Genomic DNA, 20,401 nt, shown 5'->3' on the forward strand with positions numbered 1-20,401 from the left:
GGTATCTCCTCTCCTCTCCTTTCCTAACCTCTCCTCTCTTCTTCTTTTCCAGACGTCTGGAGCAGAATGGGATTAAGTCTGTTCCTCCCGGAGCCTTCTCTCCCTACAAGAAACTGCGTAGGATGTAAGTACAGCAGTACGCTCACCTCAGGGCTAAATAATAAAGAGGAGAACAAGAAGCTGAGGGCTGGAAAAAGAGGCGACAGTTGGCAGTCTTCTCATTCCTCTTCCAAGTTGCATGAAGTATTTATTTTGTCTGTGCCTTAAGAACATATTCTTGTTCTCAGGCTCGGGGTGGCATGGAAAGCAGGCACTCGGATCCTACGTGAGCGTAATAACAGCTCTCATTTTTCATAGCCGCTCACTGGTATTCCCCTGCCTAGAGCCATGTCCAGTCTGTGTGTGTGCGCGCGCCGTGCCTTTCGTGGGCAAACTGCAAACTGCCGACTGGCGCAGTAATGATGGGACAGAGAGTGTGTTGGAATGAGGGTTGAGGCTTTCGTTTTCTATCCGGGAGTGAACAGTGACAGACCGTGTGGTAATTCACCCGCTGAGCCAGCTGTCCGGTCACCTAGCCAGCACACACCAGTCGGCCAAAACCATAACTGCAACACCACCGCGCTCAAACTGACTTAGCAGCAGGGAGATGGAGGAAACGGAAGGTCAGGGAGTTTTCTCTGCCCTTCTTAAAAGATCCCTCGCTGTTTTATCGTCCATCTCCTGGGATGGTTTTAAAGTCATGTCAGGTGAACACACAACAGCACACGGCTTCTATCTTCACGCAGCTCCAAAAGAATCTCAAGAAAGTTTTGAGATCAGCTTAAAATCAAACCAAATCTAAGTTGTTGGCTCGTGCTAGGTATGTTAGAGTAAGTGAAACCTTCAAACCGAAAAAAGCGACCATTGCTTTTTATTGAATAATAATATAAACTTTTGTGGGAAACCAATTCAGTGGCAGGTGTTGAATGACAGATTCAACCAGTCCAAATATTATTAAATTGGAACAGAAGTGAACAAATCAAGGTCTTATTGGAGTTTCACAAACCTCAGACGTACAGGAAATTAATTTACTTTTAACAAAATAAGTGCAAATATTCTCATTTTGCTGTCAGTGTAGGCACAAGAAAAGACCGTGACAAAAGCTTGCAAAAGCAAAAGCTTTTAAAATGAATGCAAATGTAATCACTTTATTGTCAATTTATGTGCAAAAAGGCTGATTCTAACTGAAGGAAAAATGGAGACAAAATGTATCTAAATAGGTGTTATCCATCTGTTCTTCCAAACAAACCTGACCTGCTGCTCCTGTTGCTGCTGCTGATGCTGCATTTAGCAACAACAATGCATGGCCGCATGTCTGTGCTGACCCTCGGGGTCTCTGTTGATTCAGCTGGCTGTCTGCCTGGCTGTCCTGCAGCCTAGGAACACAGTGTGTAGACAGCATCCATACATCATGACCAACGCAGTTACTCTCCCGCGTCTTTTCCTCTGCGAACGCGTAAAAGTCTTTTCCTCCCGAGTATTATGTATGAAGAATCATTAAATATTTGATTAGGAGGCAACTTTGGATAAGACTGTGTGTCTGTTTATTTGTGGTCCGCACAATGCCCGCCGTGACCCTGCGCGTCCCTTTGGCCCAGTAACTGTCAACCGCACACATTCTCTTTCACCTTGTCCCAGTTTGGATGACCTACACATGAACCAGCGCTTTAGACAGGGATGCAGTAACAGCCCTTGCACACCGACACACACACACACAAGCACATCAGTGTCTGAGTTTGCAGACACACACCAGTGCACACGTTGGCTCCTTTGCTGCGTTTTCATTTCCAGGAAACCTCAGTCCTTTGCAGGAAGACAAATGGGTACTTATTTAACTGTTACCCCCAAATGAGAAAATATCCCTCCTCTTCACCACATGATGATTTTCCTTCAAAGGTATCCAGTCGACTGGAGTTCAGTCCACATACTCCATTAACTCTCGCTCTCCATCTGTCTTCCTCACTTTCTGTCCCACTGTTCCTCATTTACTGTTGCATTTACTCACACAGACCCACACACACATAAACACATATACACACGGGCTTAGTGGTTATCCTGTGGGGAGAGGCCTGCGGATCCTATTAACAACGGCTATGTTCGGAGGCAGTCTACTGTATTTCGCTTTGGAATTTGGCCCCCGCACACACACACACACTCACACACACACACACACACACACTCACACATGCCGTAACACAACACAGGATCGGTTGATAGGCCACAAATAATACCAGTAAATATTTTGATTGGCTGCAAAGCTCCCCTAAAGGGACACACAATCAAATATGGGAAAGAGCTGCATCTGGATCTTCATGCAGCTCACGCAACATCTGCATTGTCCTCGCTTGCCAGTGACAAGCAGGAGCTTTGCATCTGCCCCGCATTCCTCTGCTGATGACATTACCGTGACAGTAATGAGGTTGAATCTATCGGGATGAACAGGATGCTGGCGTTTGCCCAAAATCTCTTTCTCCTTTGTTAATTCTTTGGCCTTCTCCTTCAAACGCAGAGACCTGAGCAACAACCAGATCTCCGAGATAGCTCCTGATGCCTTCCAGGGCCTGCGCTCCCTCAACTCCCTGTAAGCCGCCCCGAGACGAGTTTGCGCATAAATAGCTGTGCGGTTGTCATTTTCTGTATCTAAATCAAGTCTGTTTCGTGATTTCTCTCAGCGTGCTGTATGGAAATAAGATCACCGATCTGCCCAAGGGGGTGTTTGATGGCCTCTACGCCTTGCAACTGTTGTAAGTGGAACACACACATGCTCCGCTGATACTCTGCAGACATACACTGAATACTGAACGCCAGACACCCTTTCCTCCCACTCAGTAAACGAGTCATAACCTTCATGAAAAAACTTTGTACAGTGCGCGCAGTTTTCTGTATGGAATGTATAATGAATGAATGCATAAAGGAACTCTGACAGGCTGCTTCCCTCCGTCTTCCCCCTGCTTCCTCCTTCCTCCTCCCTCCCCCCCCCCTCTTCTTCCCCCTTCTATCAGGTTGCTGAATGCCAATAAGATTCACTGCGTTCGCGCCAACGCCTTCCAGGACCTTCAGAATCTCTCACTGCTATCACTCTATGACAACAAGATCCAAACCCTCGCCAAGGGCACTTTCACTTCCCTGCGAGCCATCCAGACCCTGTGAGTCAAACACACACTCTGCTTTACACGCTCTGACACATGCCGTTGCCATAAAACAGGAGCCGGCACGGGAGTTGTTTACTCACAGGTCTGTGTAAATAACACGGCGATGAAATCACAAGGTAAAAATGGGGAGTAAATCTGTCATCTTCACACTCTTAATCAGAAAACACGAGCTCTGTGTGTACGAACACAATCCATCACAAGGTTAAAACCACTGACAGGAGAAGTTCATAACATTCATTATGACCTGACATTCATTCGTGTGGATGTTACTTAGATATGAACCACCCACCTAGACCAGACCAGGAACCCCCACCCCATAACAATGCCACTCCTTGGCGGCAGCGGCCATCCCCAGGAGGATGTAGACTGACACAGACAGGCACAGTTTAGGAATGACCCGAAAAAACATGAAAAACAGCACAAGGTGTTGACCTGGCCTCCAAAGTCACTAGATCCCAAACTTATCATGTATCTGTGAGGAACCCCTCCCCTCATCCTGTAGGCCCCCCCAAAAACGACATTCTGTCACCAGGCACCACAGGACACCCTCAGAAGGTCCACGTCCATTCTCTACACCACCCGACACAATATTAGAAAGGTGGTCATAATGTTATGCCTGATCGGTGTATGTCTCCCTTTCTCTGTCCAAAGAAACAGGCAGACCACACACGCTTTTCAGTACTGTGACACATACCATATTTCAAACACACTGCACGACAAAGGCTTTCCTGAGAACACACCAGTTGGAGATGATGGATTGTGCTGTCGCTGGATCACCACAACACTCAGGTGTCCCAGTCTAAAACAGGCTTCTTCTTTTTTTTGCCTGCATTCTGAAGAAGGGATAAAAATACACGCGTTGAACCGTCGCCCAGACTCTTGTCATCCAAACTGACACGCACAAACCACAGTAGTGCTGGGTGATACGGTTAGACTGCAAAAGCAGCAATCATATGATGTTTCTCCAGTTCCAATGGAGATCCTTATCATTAACTTCAGTTGTCTCTAATCTTTTCCGATCTCCCTCTCTGTTCTAGTCACCTGGCCCAGAACCCATTTATTTGTGACTGCAATCTGAAGTGGCTGGCAGACTACCTGCGCTCCAACCCAATCGAGACCAGCGGCGCCCGCTGCGCCAGCCCACGCCGTCTCGCCAACAAACGCATCGGGCAGATCAAGAGCAAGAAGTTCCGGTGCTCCGGTAGGCTGGTGCCTCCGAACTCTCTTCCCTTTCCTCTTCTCTGTGGTTCTCGGTTTCTCAGACAGGCTTTGTTGTTTTTCTTCCACTTGTCTCTCACTGCTTACCTTCTCTCTCTCTCTCTTTCTCTCCGCTGGGAGTAGCTTTTTATCTCTGCATTATTCCCTCTCCCACATACCGCATTTAATGAGTGATCATTCCTGGCAAAAGGTTTTATTCGGCATATGGTTTGCTGTGCCGGTGCTCCTCAATCAATATCCCCCCAGTTGAACTTGGGGGAGGGATCCTTTCTCCATTTTTCCCTCCATTTTCCCACATCATGAGTCTGGTTTCACATTCAAACCGCAGTGAGCTGAGGTCACCAGTCAAGGCCGGTCTAAGGGCTAGAGTTTCTATATGTGCCCACCGGTCCTCTGCCCCGTGCCAATCTCAGGCTCCCAACTTCCATCTTGTCTTGCCCGCTCATTGCTTTCAGGCTCAGGTGTCCTCCATGCCCCCTCGTTGTCTCACTCTTCTTCACTTCACTAGAACCTCACCATCTCCACTCCCTCCCTCCACCAGGTGCCCACTGTTGTGTTTATGCGCTGCGCTACGCTGTCTGGCACTCGGCACTGCTGAGGTTTCACACTTCTTTATAGCCTCATTTGTTTGGCGGGACCTAGTGAGGAAGGGAGTCCATGTGTTTTTCTCTTTCTTTTCACGTTCTTTTCCCCCTTTTTCCTTCTTCTTTTTTCTTTACTTTGCACCGTCTCCTTCTTCTGCCCGTGCCACTCTTCCTTAGCAACGGACAAATATTTACCACATTGTTCATGTAGTTTCTCCACATTGCCATTCACAGAGATAGCCCTGGGCTTCTCTGTTTAACTGTCATATACCTTGTGTCATGTGTCGTCATATATAATCTCTATATATGACTGTTCTGAAGCATAGCGACGCCACAGCTATGCCGGCCAGACTGGTCTCACTGACATCCGTCCCTCTTTCTTTTCTCCATCACAGCCAAAGAGCAGTACGTCATCCCAGGTGAGTGGCTTGTAAACGTTCACACCTATCATTTGTCTTCCTCTTTTCTTTAATTTTCCACCCTACAGCTACGTGGTGGCATCATTTTTTCCACTGCTTACTGTGCGTTTCACGAGACTTCTCCCAGAGGTTAAGGGATCATTTTGCTTTATTGCGGCTTGGTATCACTTTGATATTTCTGCCATCATTCCTTGTACTAAAAATAACATCATTAAGGTTTGAACAAACCCACAGGTAAGCCAACATTTTTTTTTTTTTTTTTTTTACTGTACTTGGAGGAGAAAATAATAGACAGCGTCAAGATTATTCCCCCAAATGCTTAATGTTTCCAGTTTTTAGACCGATTTCTTAGTTCAGCTTTGACCTTCCATAATTGCCCATACTTTCACGCAGTTTTCTTTACATTGAGGGGTAATTATCAACTAATGACTCATCCTCTTGTGTTCTTTTTCAGTTTTTTCTAAAAGTAAATGCCAAAAAACACAATAAAAACTTGTAATAAACTGCAATAATTGTTAAATGTTGCAGGTAGCGTAGGACGTTCAAGTTTCAAAATTAGTTGAAATGTACCAATGGCGGCACAGAGAACTGCTAATTGGGCCCAAGAGTGACTTTGTACCCGCGTGTGCATTTTAACGTGATAGAAATGAGTGAAAGCATCTGTTTCTTCTCAGCTCTGTTTTCCTAAGCCGATAGAGCGAAAGGGAAGTGTCTCTTTGCTTTGGCGTTAGCACAGACAGTCAGTCACCAAGAAGGACAGAAATGGAGGGAGGGAAAGTGTGTCCTTTCTATCAGTAAAAGCTAAAGAAAATAAAGCCCACCAGAGGACCCAGATTCCTATCAGCGGATGTTTCCGGACCTCTTAACAAGAGGCACTTCCAAGAAAATAACTAGGAGGAGCAGTGATGTGTGTCAAAGTCTCTCCGTGTGTGTGTGTGTGTGTGTTTGGGCTGCCGCGGATGCTTGTGTGATTCATTGCCTATGCCTGTGCGTCTGTGTGTAAATTAATGTGCCTTTGTGTGCTAAGTTGAGATAAAGCTCTGCACTGGCTCAGAGAACAAATGGGAGTACTATGTAAGCAGAAGGAAGATCAAAGCCAAATGCGATTAATAAGAATTTCACCCTCCCTGAATGATAACAATAAAAGCCTCCACAATACACACACACACACACGCACACACACCCGCGTTAAAAACACAACCGTTCACAGCACGGGAATTCCATAATACAATGATAATGAGGAACCAAGCTGTAGGGAATTGTGAGAACTTCTACAACTCCAGCAATGAGTCACTTCGCCCCTCGGAGAGGGAAAAAACCTCATCCCTCTTTGTTTTCTCCAGTTTTGTGTAAATCTGCTGACAGTAAAAGTGTCGCCGCCACGCTCTTGTGACGCTGACGATGACTCAGGCTCACGAAATCTCCCCTGGTTCCCTCTACATCCTCTAGATCAAAGCCCAGTGCTTTGCTTTCATTGCTTCCTCTGTAGCAGGAAATGCCTTTTCCTGTTGTCTGGCCTAGCGAGGGAAAGTTCCTTAATGACCAGCATTACTGCGTCTGTCTGCACCCTTCACTCAGGCCCTCTGAGAAGTGACACAGCTTCGGGAAAAGTCTTTGCCCAGGCAATGAGAATGCGTTTAATCCTTTCACAGCCCAGCTGTATTCCAGTAAAGTCGGTGATCAGGTTTGGGATTAAGGTTTCATATGCTGCTCCATTTGTTTGGACAGATTTTTGATTCTCAACCGTCGGATTTTGTCTTGGTTGTTTGAGGTTTTCCTGCTCATGATTGTGGTCTGGGTGTCCCACTGTGTCCCGCTGACGTCATCCTCCAAACCTCAGCCGCAGTGGTGCACCGATGTGAGCATGCAAAAGAGGCACAAAACGCTCTCCGGAACAGAAAATGCCGGCCCGCTCCCCCTAAGTGGAACATATGCGCACACACAAGCTCTGTGTGCACGTATACACTTATATGCACAGACGAGGGACACAATACACTTTCACAGACACACACACACTGTTCTAAGTAGCTCCCCTCGCTGTTCTATTATTGAGCAGCCATGATGTAACTGGCAGCACACTTTTTGGCACGTAACATCTATTCATAGACGGAGGAGGTGCAGGAAAAACGTCCCACACTCCCCGCGCTGCCTCATTCTTGCTCTTCCTCTATCTGTCAGGACGGACTTCTCTGTGCACCCTCACCTTTCATATCTCTCCCCCCATCTCCCTGTCCTTCTTTTCTCTCCCCCCCTTTCTTTTCATGCATTCATTTCAACTCCACCTGTCTGCTCCCGCTTCCTGTGCATCATTTCAACTTCCCTCCTTCAACTTCCCACCGTCCTCTCTCTCTCTCTCTCATGGGTGCTCCGCTCCACTGAAGCAGGCCGTCCAAATCCTCTTTCTTTTCACCCCACCGTTCCCACTCCTTCACCTCGCTCTAAAATAACTCACCCCCAGCCGTACGTCTCTCCTGTGAACGGAGGGAAAGCTGCAGAATGTTCTTGAGGCCGTTTAGGGTTAAAGATGAGATAGGGAAGTCTGTATTTAGGTCACGACGGGACAAAGTGCTGACATACAGCTGTGGAGGGAGCAGATGCGTGACTGAGAGCGTCCTGGGAAAGCGAGGTGCACGTGTTGGCGTAAGAGATGGGTTGATGTCATTCTTTTTTTTTGTTACGTGATCGGTTATGTGGTTGCGATTTCTCCCGTTCAGGTACAGAAGACACGCGTCTCAACAACGCCTGCAACAGCGACCCGGTTTGTCCTCCAAAGTGCCGCTGCGAGTCCAATGTGGTGGACTGCTCCAACCTGAAACTCAACAAGATCCCCGAGCACATCCCTGTATCCACCACCGAACTGTAAGAAATCAGGAATGTTTGTGAATGTGTCAGTGAACTGAGGGGAAGATAAAGTCTTCACTGCAAAGTTGTCACCTAAGTAATTTAAAAACTTCAGCGGGATTGTTTTTTACGATTGAACTTCTTCATCTTATTCCTTCTAGCCGCCTGAACAACAATGAAATCACAACTCTGGAGGCAACTGGAGTTTTCAAGAACCTTTCCCAGCTGAAGAAAATGTAAGCTTTCTTTTCTTAACGTCGCCTTCTCCACAGCCAGTCTCTAAACCGCGAGGGTTGCACTCTGAGTTCTCTGATGATTTGATCTGATTTCCCCGCAGTAACCTCAGCAACAACAAGATCACGGAGATCGAGGACGGGGCCTTTGAGGGCGCGTCATCTGTCAATGAGCTCCACCTCACAGCCAATCAGATCGACTCGGTTCGAAGCGGGATGTTCCGTGGCCTCGAGGGACTGCGCATGCTGTGAGCGCCGCACGAAAAAACACACGGCCGCGTCAATGGTGATGATTCTAAAATATACCGTGGCTGATTTTTTTTATTTTAATTTTTTTTTTCAGGATGCTGAGGAACAACAAGATCAGCTGTGTCCACAATGACAGTTTCACGGGGCTTCACAACGTCCGCCTGCTGTCTCTTTATGACAACCAGCTAACCACCATCGCCCCCGGAGCCTTTGACACTCTGCAGACCCTCTCCACTCTGTAAGACGCTAACAACGTTCATATACATATATATATATCTTCACTGCTTCGAGTTTCATTGACCTCCTTTACGCTCTCCTCGTCCCAGTAACCTCTTGGCCAACTCCTTCAACTGTGACTGTCGGCTGGCCTGGCTCGGGGATTGGCTGAGGAGCAGGAAGATCGTGACTGGTAATCCTCGCTGCCAGCGTCCGGCCTTCCTGAAGGAGATCCCTCTGCAGGATGTGGCTCTGCCCGACTTCCGTTGTGAGGAGGGTAGGTGGCACCAAGAAGACACCCACACATACTTTGCGTCCTTCCTCTGCTCGTGCTTATTTACACCACCGATGCAGTTTTGCCGAATGTTCCCCACTTTAATTGGGTCGTTCATCTCCTCAGAGGAGATAGGAATCTTCAGTGTAGTAGATAAGCTACGTGTGAAACTAACCTGCCTGAGTGTGACTGATGAAGATCTTAACGTCGCACTCTGCTCCACAATACGTCACGACCAAGAGCTGCTTAAAGTGTCTGAGCGCATCTTAAATAATGGCTGCTATTGTATGACTCTTTTGTTTACTGAATAGATTGGTACTCAGCAGTTCCTAAGCTGCTGGTCGATGCCGGGCTGAGTGGAGCTATTGAGCTGTTTGCCTTATTGACCAGTCAGCCTATTTGCACCTGAATGACTGTTAGACTTGTCTTCAGGCCTCGGGCCGCTTCCATTCTTTCCTCTCGCTGGTCGATATTGCATTACCGAGGCTCTTCTCTCTCCGTGTCCTATCTTACTTTTTCACATTTTTGACATCCATCTCTCTTCATTGTCTAAGTGCCGCGCCAGCTTGAAGGACTGTGATTTTTTTGGGGTGCTCTCAAGTTCTTTCTGCTCTTCTTTTTGTGCTGATTCATTTCACACCTCCCTGGTCGTTCTTTATTGTACTCTCCCGTAGCTGACTGACTTCTTTTCTTTCTTTCTTTCTTTCTTTTTTCCACCAGGCCAAGAAGAATCAAGCTGTGTGCCCAGGCCCCAGTGTCCCAGTGAATGTACTTGCCTGGAGACCGTGGTGCGCTGCAGTAACAAGCACCTCCACACACTGCCTAAAGGCATCCCCAGAAATGTGACCGAACTGTGAGTGCTTGCCGTTAATTATGCTAACTGCATTTTTAGTTATGTGCTCGATTTTTAAGTATTATTGCCCTGAATTAAAGCCAGAGGGGATTATAAGGCTTAGTGAAAACAGCGGAGGCAGAGAAAACAGATCCCATCATTGGGAGAAGAGGAACAGAGTCAATAAACCCTGGAGTTATTCTCTCAGACATTCTTCCTCTGTGTTCCTTGCAGCCTTCAGGGCTAGCACTGATGTCACTCTCACACTCAGAGCCAAGGATCAGTGTGTGTGTGTGCATATTTGTGTGAAGGCCAAAAGCCTGTCCACAGGAGCATAGGGGAGCAACGGGACATTTTAATGAGCAGTTTTCAATGGAAAGGGGAGGGAGTGGAATAGGTCTGGAACTTTCCAATAATGCTTCAACTGGCCCTGACTAAAACTGGCACACACACACACACACACACACATACACAAACATACACGGAGGTGCACACACATGTTGTGCAAGCCTTAAGGCCTGTCATTGTCCCAGCAGGTGTGACCAGGTGTACCCCTCTGTTCTGGGCTTTCATCTAGGCATCTGGAGAGTTTGCTCCTCCATCATTATCCCAAGTGTCCTCTGCACCATCATTACCTATCATTACCTCTGAACCCAAAGGCCTCCTAACTAACCGCTACCCCCCTCCCACCCTCAACCGCGCCCCTTCCCACCCTGTGTACAGTCAACAACAATAGCAGGAGCCTGCATCTCCTCTGCAGCTCAGAGGCCCTAAAGCAGCCATTTATCAAGGTGACAGAGCACTGGTAGCACTTTGTGTAAAAAGGATGGTTGCAGGCCCGCGGGTGCGATGCCAACTGTGGGGTCTCGTACGTAATCAGGGTGATATCACACACATGCAGTGCACGTGTAAGAAGCGCAACTCGTACCCCAGTCACTTTCAAAAGTTAAACAGAAAATGTTCTGTTTTAAAACTTGAGATGTCCTGCAAAAATGTCTGCAGCCCTTCTTCTTCCAACCAGCCCAGTCATGTAAAAAAAATAAATGACCTTACAGCAAACCTGATTAAAATGAGGAATGGAACAAGTAGTTTGCAAGCTGGATAAATGCAAAGGGCCTCCTCTGCCCTGTGTTAAACTGAGATGCAGCTGATTCGTTGTCATTTACGTAAAAAAATAAACCACAAATGATTACGCACTTGCTTTCTACCTTCACAGAACCTAGTATTTTCATTCAGCATTCATACTTATAATGTACCTACCTTATTAAGAGCACTACACTGCAAGTGGTTGGATTTAAAGACATTAAAAATAGTAAACATCAACAGCAGAGTGTTGTTACCTCTATTTGTTTAATATTGTGAATATATTGTACTTTGAGGACTGTTTGGGGATAAATATCATATGACTTTTTTTTAGCTATCTGGACGGAAATCAATTCAGCGTTGTGCCAAAGGAACTGTCTACCTTCAAATACCTGCAGCTGGTGTAAGTTTTCGTCCTCCTCCCTCCGCCGTCACACTTTGTCAGTCCTGCTTAAATTAAACGTATTTTAATTTTCCTCTCAGAGACCTGAGCAACAACAAGATCAACTCTCTGACCAACTCGTCCTTCGCCAACATGAGCCAACTTACCACTCTGTAAGTCCTGACCAGCCTCAGCTGTCAGACCTAAGAGCTAGTATTTCATTTCTCTGCTGACAGTAGGATGGAAACAGCTGAATTTTACATACGGTCATGTGTAATTATTTTTTCATTGCAGAATCCTGAGCTATAACTCCCTGCGCTGTATCCCCAAAATGGCCTTCAGTGGGCTGCACTCTCTTCGCTTGCTGTGAGTTTATTTTTACGCTTTAGATGCATGCATATACGGTACATATGTGTGCGTTTATCTTAAAATGTTGGTTCGGGGCTCGGTCTTTAAATCCTATTTTTAACACATAATGTGTCTCGCTGTTACTGCGAGAGCGCCGGAATTGTTTCGGCGAGCAAATCAAATGTTTTTTTCAAGCTCAGAACAACAACTTCATTGGAAACAATTGAAGTTGTTTTGAAGGAAGAGTTCTGAGACAAGGCAGGGCAAACTTTCAGGCTAAATGTGTTGTTAAGGGGGATATTTTTGCAGCTTGCACCGACTACAGAGACGGTGTGGCAGATGCTGAGAATCTTTGATTGACTCCAGAGAACTGAAACACAGTCCAAACAGTTATGACAGCTTATAAATTCACACACACACAAACTTCGACCTATTTTCTCTGTTGAAATGGCAGCGGCAGTGTTGTTCCACCTTCTGCTCCCAACTACGCCACCTCCTCAGACATCTGCCCAGTCTGCTGGTTCACCTCTGAGTGCCCCGAGCTCATCACTATACCTCACCATCGGGGCCAAACACACACCGCCCCCGCAATCCACTGTACAAAATCACTCTGACACTGATTACCAGAGAATGTTTGCCCCTGTAACTGTAATGGTTTTGACTCCGCCTCTGGGTTTTTATGAAATTATGAAGTCTTTGATTGTGCACTCTCAGTGGCCATGGACTCCCTGTGCAAGAATTGGTCTGCTAAATAACTGGGATGTAGAACGTAAGTGTGTTCGACAGAAAGATGACGAAATCAAACCAGTCTTTGGAACTGCACCCAAAGACACAGCAGATGGAAGCCTCGCGCTTTAACTCGAACGTACAGTTCAGCTCCGCGAAGGAGAAAGTGAGACCAGGCCCGGCAGTGGTCCTTATGAGATTACGTACGCATTTGTGTGCGTTTGTGCCCGTATGCGTAGTCAACATGTTTGTCATTTACTGGCTTGGTGCCCGTTAGTATGTGTGTGGGAGTAAAACTATCAGCCTTCCATGTGCGCTCATAGCAGGCACACTTTTTATTACCGACAACAAAGCTCCAACAAAGACTCTTTTTACGGCGGGATTCGACCAAAGTCCCCCCCCCCCCATCATTATGAGACACAAAGCGTAAGAGCTCTTTTAGCGTGCAATGAGAGTGAAGCTCGGCCATCATTAGCTGATGCCGCCTTGCTAGCCCAGGCACGTCGCTTTGATCTCTAATGAAGCTGCGTCCGTTATTCCTGCTCTTACTCACTCACGCCACCTTCACTTCTGAAATATTCCCTGTGCAAATGTGCGAGACGCCATGTGAGGCCCCCCTGTGCCACCCGCACCCGCACCCCACCCCACCCCACCCCACACACACAGGGTATATAAGCTCACACACACATATATGCACAGACTGTCTGGACTACCCTATTGTCTCAGACTGACGGGAGTCCAAATGAAGCAGAAAACTTTGATGTCTTTACTACTTGTGCGATCAATCATAAGCCTCCCATTAAATGTCATTTGGTGCCACGGTATTTTTTTTTCTTCTTCTCCGCTCAAGCAAAGCTGTGGGGGTGCAACAAAAACTGAAGCGACAATGAGCTCCTTTTAATAGTTTCGACTTTAAGACTCCACAAAGGGTTCAAAGTTCAAAGTTGGAAGCTTCATCGAAAACCGCAAATTCCCAAGGCGCCTGCAAGCGGGACACGCTCGCGCACACCAAGGTGCCAAAGCCTTTATAAAGCTGCACCTTTGGCTTTACACAGCAGTAAAGAGGAGAGGAATCATTAACGCTCAGCTCTTCAAACAGACCAGGGGTCTGAGCCTGGCATGGATGTGGTGCGATAAGTGTAAGTGTGCATGTGTGTGTATGATGGTTGTGGTTTGGGCTGCAGATTAATAAGCTGCTAATTGGCCTGCTGGGTATTAGGTGTGAGGTGAGTGGGTTGAGACAGCGCCAGGGCGCGGCCCGCACAGGTTTGAGTGGCAACCTGTGATATGAAAGAGGGTGATAGAGAACGAGAACAGAAAGAAAATGCAATCGGCAAATGAAATCAACAGCGAAGAACTGAAGTAGAAACAGTGGCGAAACAGTTGGTAGCCGTTATTCTGCCAATCAGTTTTATTCTGAGAACCGTGCCAGCCTAGAGATAAGATGACATAGGCAGTATGGACTGTCATAATGATATACGGCCGCAGAAAAGCAAAGTAAAAGGACACAGAGAGAATGTTTGCAGGAGAGCAGATCAGGTTTCTTCCTGGAGACTCCCTGACTCCTTTTCCCCATGAGATCTCCGCCTGGCTGGCACACTGCTGCTGGCCTAACGCCCTCAGTATCCTCCGACTACCACAACCCACCTACTCACCCTGCACTAATAAGCATCCTCCACGGCACACAGGCCAATTAACGTGCTGTCTCACATCGGTTACACTGTATATTTTCCCTCCAGTATACTTTCCCCCTGACTCTTCTGCAGCTTAGCAGTAATTCATAGATCAAACCGGCGATGGAAGTTTCAAAGTCTGTTTATACATCAGTTCTCCTCATTTAGGCACGCAGAGCAGAGGTGTCGCGTATTGTTGCTGCGGACCGAGCAGCGGTAACATTAGCTTGCGGTCAGCTGAGGGTTTGAGGTGGTAATGACCTGGTGGATTACGACAACCATCAATCATCTAGCCATTAAGCGGCGGAGGCTTGTCAAGCTCGATAGGAGTCAGAGAGCGACACGGAAAATAGCCTTTAATATTCTACGAGTACACAAATGCTATTAGAATCGCCCACACATAAACACACCTATTTATCTGAACACACGTGACTGCGCTAAAGCTTTTAGTTCTCCATGTGGTGCAACTCTTAGCCCCCCACCACCACCACCACCCCCTGCTCTGTACCCTTCTTGGCCCTGCCAGCCAGACGCACATAGAAACCTGACACCAGCCTTTTCCAGACGTACAGAGCCTCATATCTTTGCCAGCTGCACAAGTCTGCACCAGAAATACAAACCACCTATCACTCATTTATGAGGCCAGCACAGAACATCAGCACATTTTTTTTCTTTTTCTGATGTCTCTAGTATTAAGTAGTAGAGCTGTTGATTGTTTTATCTAAAAAGGAAAATCTCAAGAGGACACTTTGAAACATTCTAGCATGAAAGACACTTGAGAAACTGGCACATTCTGTGTATACATTTCAGCTCTAAAAGTAAAACATTTTTTTTTCCCTGACTGAATTGTGTTCACGATCCTGATTTTTCTTTCTCTCATCTCCTCCCTCCACCGCCCCAGGTCTCTCCACGGCAATGAAATCTCAGAGCTTCCCGATGGCATCTTCAGCGATGTGGCCTCTCTTTCTCATTTGTAAGTAGTGCCCATCAACTGCGTGCAGTCTTTGCACTTACCACTGACTTTGTGAAGGGATCTCACAAGAAGACATACACCCACACACACATATACATTTTCAGGTACAGAGAGAATCTGGTCAGACAGTGAGACTCACAGTGGCCTGTCTGTGGTGCTCTCCATGAGCCGAGGTTTCCCCTAATCAGCCGCAGTCCTGTGGTAAAAGCACACAGACCCCTTTACTGTCTCATCTGTAACATCTCTGAAACACACACTTTGACTCGCACACACACACACAGATTCTTCATGGTCTGGGGACTTTAGTGTTTGTTTATTTATGTCTGTGTGTGCGCCGGCTGTGTGGCCGTTGTGTGGTCGTGCATGGACTTTTGAACGTGCTACACAGCGGCATCTTTGCAGCGTGCCCTCTGCCATCCAGCCTGGATATTCACATCATCCCTTGACTGTCAGCGATCAATAGACCTATCAGTGTCAGAGCTGGAGAGGAGGAAGGGAGGATGGAAAGAAAGACCTAAACAAAGACATTCTGTGGAGAGCAGAACAGGATTCAAGGCTGCATGAAAACGGGCCGAAGGGAGGGACGCGGGGCTGCCATTGATCCACGGTCACAGTCAAGTGGCTTTCATGTTAGCAGATGTCAGGTGTCAGCTATTGGACCGGCCTGAAAGATGAGCCTGTGTTCCGCTGTAATGGAACAGCATCGATTCAGGAGTGTTTGTGCATCCAGCGGGAGGACAGAGCGGCATTGATTCACGACCACCATGACAGAAGTGGTTAAGAGTGCCTTCTGTTTGCACCTTTCGCTATAATTGAGAGGCCTTCCTGCAGATGATGCACGGCACAAAGTGGCATTGAGCGTTAAACTTTAAAGCCGTTTTACTCTGGGAGATCCCGTGATTTATTTGTGTAGTGCACCAAGTTGAGTTAGGTATTGTTTGGTTTACTCAAGGATGCAGAGACACCTGCTGGTGATAGGGTGCACTGCAGCGATATAGCCCGACGTAAACGTAATCATTCTGCATCATCAAATCACTGATTCTTTTATTTTTATCAGGGCAATTGGTGCCAACCCCTTGTACTGTGACTGTCGCCTGCGTTGGCTGTCTGACTGGGTGAAGACTGGGTACAAAGAGCCTGGAATCGCCCGCTGCGCTGGTCCACAGGGCATGGATGGCAAGCTGCTCCTCACAACTCCTGCAAAGAAATTCGAATGTGCAGGTGAGTCATTGTTTTGGACACATGGCTATAATCTACACAGCGCTGGCATCTACCCAGAATTCATTCCTCTCCCCTCTCATTTGTGCAGGTGATGTGGACACTGTAGTGCTGGCTAAGTGCAACCCCTGCCTGTCCAGTCCATGTCTGAACCAAGGTATCTGTCACAGCGACCCGGTGGAGATCTACAGGTGCAGCTGTCCTCCAGGATTCAAGGTCTGAGAGACACACTGCGAAAACCCACTTATGTGTAAATGCAGCTATAATTTGCTGCAGGAGTTGCAGACAATTACATCATATCTGTTGTGTGTCTCAGGGGAAGAACTGTGAGGCAGGACTGAACGCCTGCATGAGTAACCCCTGCGCCAACGGAGGAACCTGCCGAGTGAATGACGATGACGAGGGAATGTACAGGTGAGGAGGGCGAGCTTTGGAGCCGGCGCGGGGGGAATGAAATTGTGAGGAGCTTGACGAGATGGGGATGTTTTTCACAGCTGCACGTGTCCACTGGGCTTTGAGGGCCCCACTTGCCAAACCAACATCGACGACTGCGAGGACAACGACTGCGAGAACGGAGCAACCTGCATCGATGGAGTCAACAACTACACTTGTTTTTGTCCCCCCTACTACACTGGTAGGTGCATGCAAGCAACGGAAGCAAAAGAAGGTGTATTCATATCAATAAGCCAAAAGAAATGCCACTGTACACCGATAAAAATAGACTTTATAGACATTACTTTGTCTTTACTTGGGATGGGATCATTCTTGAGATAAACAAAGCCTTCTAGTTTTCTGTCAGTACGTCTCACAAAGTAAGCAATATTATTTCATGTAATAATTTTTTTTTCAAACGTTTCTGTATAGGGGAGATGTGTGAAGAACTGGAAGATGTGTGTGCCCCTGGACGAAGCCCCTGCAAACATCAGTCTACCTGCCTCATCTCCTCCAATGGTCCCAAGTGAGTAATTTATAACCAAGAGTCAAGTAAAACATTAAAATGCTATATGGTGTTAAATACAGACTAGTGAGTGGATTTGCCAGTGTTAATTTCAGTATCGTGTGTTTGCGCGGTGCAGGTGTGTGTGCTCTCCTGGTTACGTTGGCGATGACTGCAGTGTAGACTATAACGACTGCGCGGAGCATCGCTGTCAGAACGGAGCCATGTGTGTGGATGAGCTCAATGGATATTCCTGCATCTGCCAAGAAGGCTATGGGTGAGAAGAGCACACGTTTTGAATTGATTCGACAACATTAGCCGCCTCAGCTTCACTTACACCTCGTCCTCCCTCTCTTGTTCCTCTCTCCAGTGGTCAGCTCTGTGAGGTTCCCCCATCTCCGCTGTCGCTGTGTGAGCTGGCCGACTGCCAAAACAACGCCCCCTGTGTGGAGCGGGGCGGGCGCGCGCTCTGCCAGTGTCCTCCAGAGTTTGGCGGGCCTCGGTGCGAGAAGCTGGTCAGCGTCAACTTCATCGACAGGGACTCCTACCTATTGCTCTCTGACCTCAAGAACTGGCCTCAAGCTAACATCACGCTGCAGGTATACACAGTCATCTCTGGGATGTGTTGACACTGCCTCTGTGAAACACGAATAAGCCGAGCGTCCAAATATGATCTCTCTGAAGGTGTCAACGGCTGAGGACAATGGTATCCTGCTGTACAACGGAGACAACGATCATATTGCAGTGGAGCTCTTCCAAGGTCATGTCAAAGTTAGCTATGACCCCGGCAGTCAGCCAGGACATGCCATCTACAGGTAAGCTGCCACGTGCAAGTGGAATTCCACTGCTGACTGATTCGCCTGTTTTCTGTTCTCTCTCGTGACGACATTATAAGACCGATCTGTGTTTTCCTTTTCCAGTACTGAGACCATCAACGATGGCCAGTTCCACACAGTGGAGCTGGTGACCTTTGACCAGATGGTGAACCTGTCTATTGATGGGGGTCTCCCTACCACAATGGACAGCTTTGGGGCGGTGCGGCCCCTCAACGGGGAGGCTCCGCTATACGTGGGGGGTAGGGGCCCTCTCCAGAACACACCTCCCTCCTCTGCAGGCACTCTTAACTACTACACTACTGTCAATCACCACCCCTCCCCCTCACTTTGTCACCACCGCAACCACTCCCTCCCCTCAACCATGCAACCCTTCAACCGCGTCCTACCTCCACCCACAGCCATCCCCACCTTCAGTCACGACTGTGTTTGCTAGACGCTTTGCATTAACACACAGTATGAAAAATATGCACACACGTATACTGAACCTGGCAAACAAAGCTCTAAAGCACACGAATTAACAGTTTGTAGTGAACAATCAATGCACCACTCCAGAGTCATTCCAAGCACATGTTTAGTGTGTTAACTGCGCCCTCTAGTGGTTGCAACGGAAGAACTACCAGACACAGTCTATACTTCACGTTTGTTTCATATTTGCATGAAGTTTACATTTTGCACAAGATGCAGCCGTATTAATTTGTGTGTAAATGTGTAACAAAGCCACTCATGCCATTAACGGAATCTGACGTTCATAATGTGAAAATGCAGCTGATGAATGGAAAAAAAAAAAAACTCGCGTTTGCTGCCACGCATCCCAGTTTCTGAGCTGAGTTTGTTCACGAGTGGCGTTTGTACAGTTTGTTTGTCACTGTTGTGATGTGGTGTGTAGTTCCTTCATTCACACAACACTAGAGACGTTTTCCCATAGCTGTTTGCCGTCCTTTGTTTCAAGGATGGTGTGTCTTGTGGTGCAGATACAAAACATCAGTCCATGTTTAAAATAGTAGAGTATATTAATTTGAGTATGCACTGCTGAGACACACATGTTTGAAATGCCTTCCTCCATCACACCTCATACCAGCCCTGTGTTAGCTGTTTGTTTGTGGCCCAGTACGCACGCCTTCACACATGTAAACATCTTTATTCCGTTTCCTTTTACAGGCATGCCAGTGGACGTCCACTCGGGTGCTTTCCGTCTCTGGCAGATCCAGAACGGTTCCAGTTTCCACGGCTGTATCCAGAACCTGTACATCAACAATGAGCTCCAGGACTTCACCAAGACCCAGATGAAGCCCGGCGTGGTACCGGGCTGCGAGCCCTGCAAGAAGATCTACTGTGTACATGGCATCTGCCAACCTGATGGGGTCCAAGGACCTGTGTGCCACTGCCAGCCAGGCTGGAGTGGGCCGCAATGTGACCAGCCTGCTACCAACCCCTGCCAGGGCAGCAAGTATGTTAGCAAATGGCATAGGCTCAAGTTGGATCTAGTACTTAATATACAGTCAGGTGGTTCTTCATTTAAGGCCAAGGGGTTACGAGATAATTACAGGGAAAAGGAAGGGAAAAGAAAAAAAGCTGTACTGCAGATTGTCTCCTTTTAAGGGAATGAGAGCAATAACATAAACACTGTTGACACATGGTTATGTACTTTCTGTACTACCTAAACAAGAAAAAGTTTGACCAATGGTAATCTGTGTATGTTGTCAATATAGATGGTATAAGTCTCATCTTTCATCTTAAGCATCAGAAACTTACCTCGAAAGCTTCATTGTTTAATTTTTCGTCTTCTGACCCAAAGAAACTGAATTCGTAGAACCCAAGTTACATTTGTAACCTTGGTTCTCTGCCAACCCTGTAGTCGCTGTACAGTTTCCACCACAATGGTTACTCTTACCTTGTTTTTATATATTTTGCTCAAAGCTCTTTTCAGTCACAGACACATCTACCCGTTAACTTACCTGAGACAATATATATATAAAAAAAATATATATATATATATATATTTAAAAAATCTACCATCTTGCTTAAGGTTGAGGCTATTTTGTTAGGGGCAGATTTTACACAAACTTAAGCACTGGAGGCAAATATTTTTCACCACCGACAAGGCCTCTGAAAGATCAACTTAATTGAGTTTTTGTTGTTGCTGTTTAAGCTTGACATTTGATTGCTGT

The 20,401-nt window shown here is 47.0% G+C and overlaps 1 protein-coding gene across 4 annotated transcripts in view; it reads left to right on the forward strand.

The window, feature by feature from the left end:
* Nucleotides 1-20,401, forward strand: part of slit1a (slit homolog 1a (Drosophila)) — a 79,982-nt gene that overhangs the window by 55,848 nt on the left and 3,733 nt on the right. The window contains exons 10-35 of one of the 4 annotated variants that reach the window (XM_047602947.1): nt 53-124; nt 2,549-2,620; nt 2,712-2,783; nt 3,042-3,185; nt 4,229-4,392; nt 5,389-5,412; nt 8,127-8,271; nt 8,415-8,489; nt 8,591-8,734; nt 8,830-8,973; nt 9,062-9,228; nt 9,946-10,078; nt 11,475-11,543; nt 11,624-11,695; nt 11,817-11,888; nt 15,171-15,242; nt 16,300-16,463; nt 16,552-16,676; nt 16,777-16,874; nt 16,955-17,094; nt 17,325-17,418; nt 17,537-17,674; nt 17,768-17,996; nt 18,082-18,212; nt 18,318-18,511; nt 19,392-19,680. In XM_047602947.1, coding sequence (XP_047458903.1) covers nt 53-124; nt 2,549-2,620; nt 2,712-2,783; nt 3,042-3,185; nt 4,229-4,392; nt 5,389-5,412; nt 8,127-8,271; nt 8,415-8,489; nt 8,591-8,734; nt 8,830-8,973; nt 9,062-9,228; nt 9,946-10,078; nt 11,475-11,543; nt 11,624-11,695; nt 11,817-11,888; nt 15,171-15,242; nt 16,300-16,463; nt 16,552-16,676; nt 16,777-16,874; nt 16,955-17,094; nt 17,325-17,418; nt 17,537-17,674; nt 17,768-17,996; nt 18,082-18,212; nt 18,318-18,511; nt 19,392-19,680 — 3,243 coding nt within the window. The remainder of the gene's footprint in view (nt 1-52; nt 125-2,548; nt 2,621-2,711; nt 2,784-3,041; nt 3,186-4,228; nt 4,393-5,388; nt 5,413-8,126; nt 8,272-8,414; nt 8,490-8,590; nt 8,735-8,829; nt 8,974-9,061; nt 9,229-9,945; nt 10,079-11,474; nt 11,544-11,623; nt 11,696-11,816; nt 11,889-15,170; nt 15,243-16,299; nt 16,464-16,551; nt 16,677-16,776; nt 16,875-16,954; nt 17,095-17,324; nt 17,419-17,536; nt 17,675-17,767; nt 17,997-18,081; nt 18,213-18,317; nt 18,512-19,391; nt 19,681-20,401) is intronic. The other 3 variants (XM_047602949.1, XM_047602948.1, XM_047602950.1) reach the window with 3 other exon arrangements.

The sequence above is a fragment of the Mugil cephalus genome, chromosome 13, assembly GCF_022458985.1.
Source record: "Mugil cephalus isolate CIBA_MC_2020 chromosome 13, CIBA_Mcephalus_1.1, whole genome shotgun sequence".
Classification (NCBI taxonomy): Eukaryota; Metazoa; Chordata; class Actinopteri; order Mugiliformes; family Mugilidae; genus Mugil; species Mugil cephalus.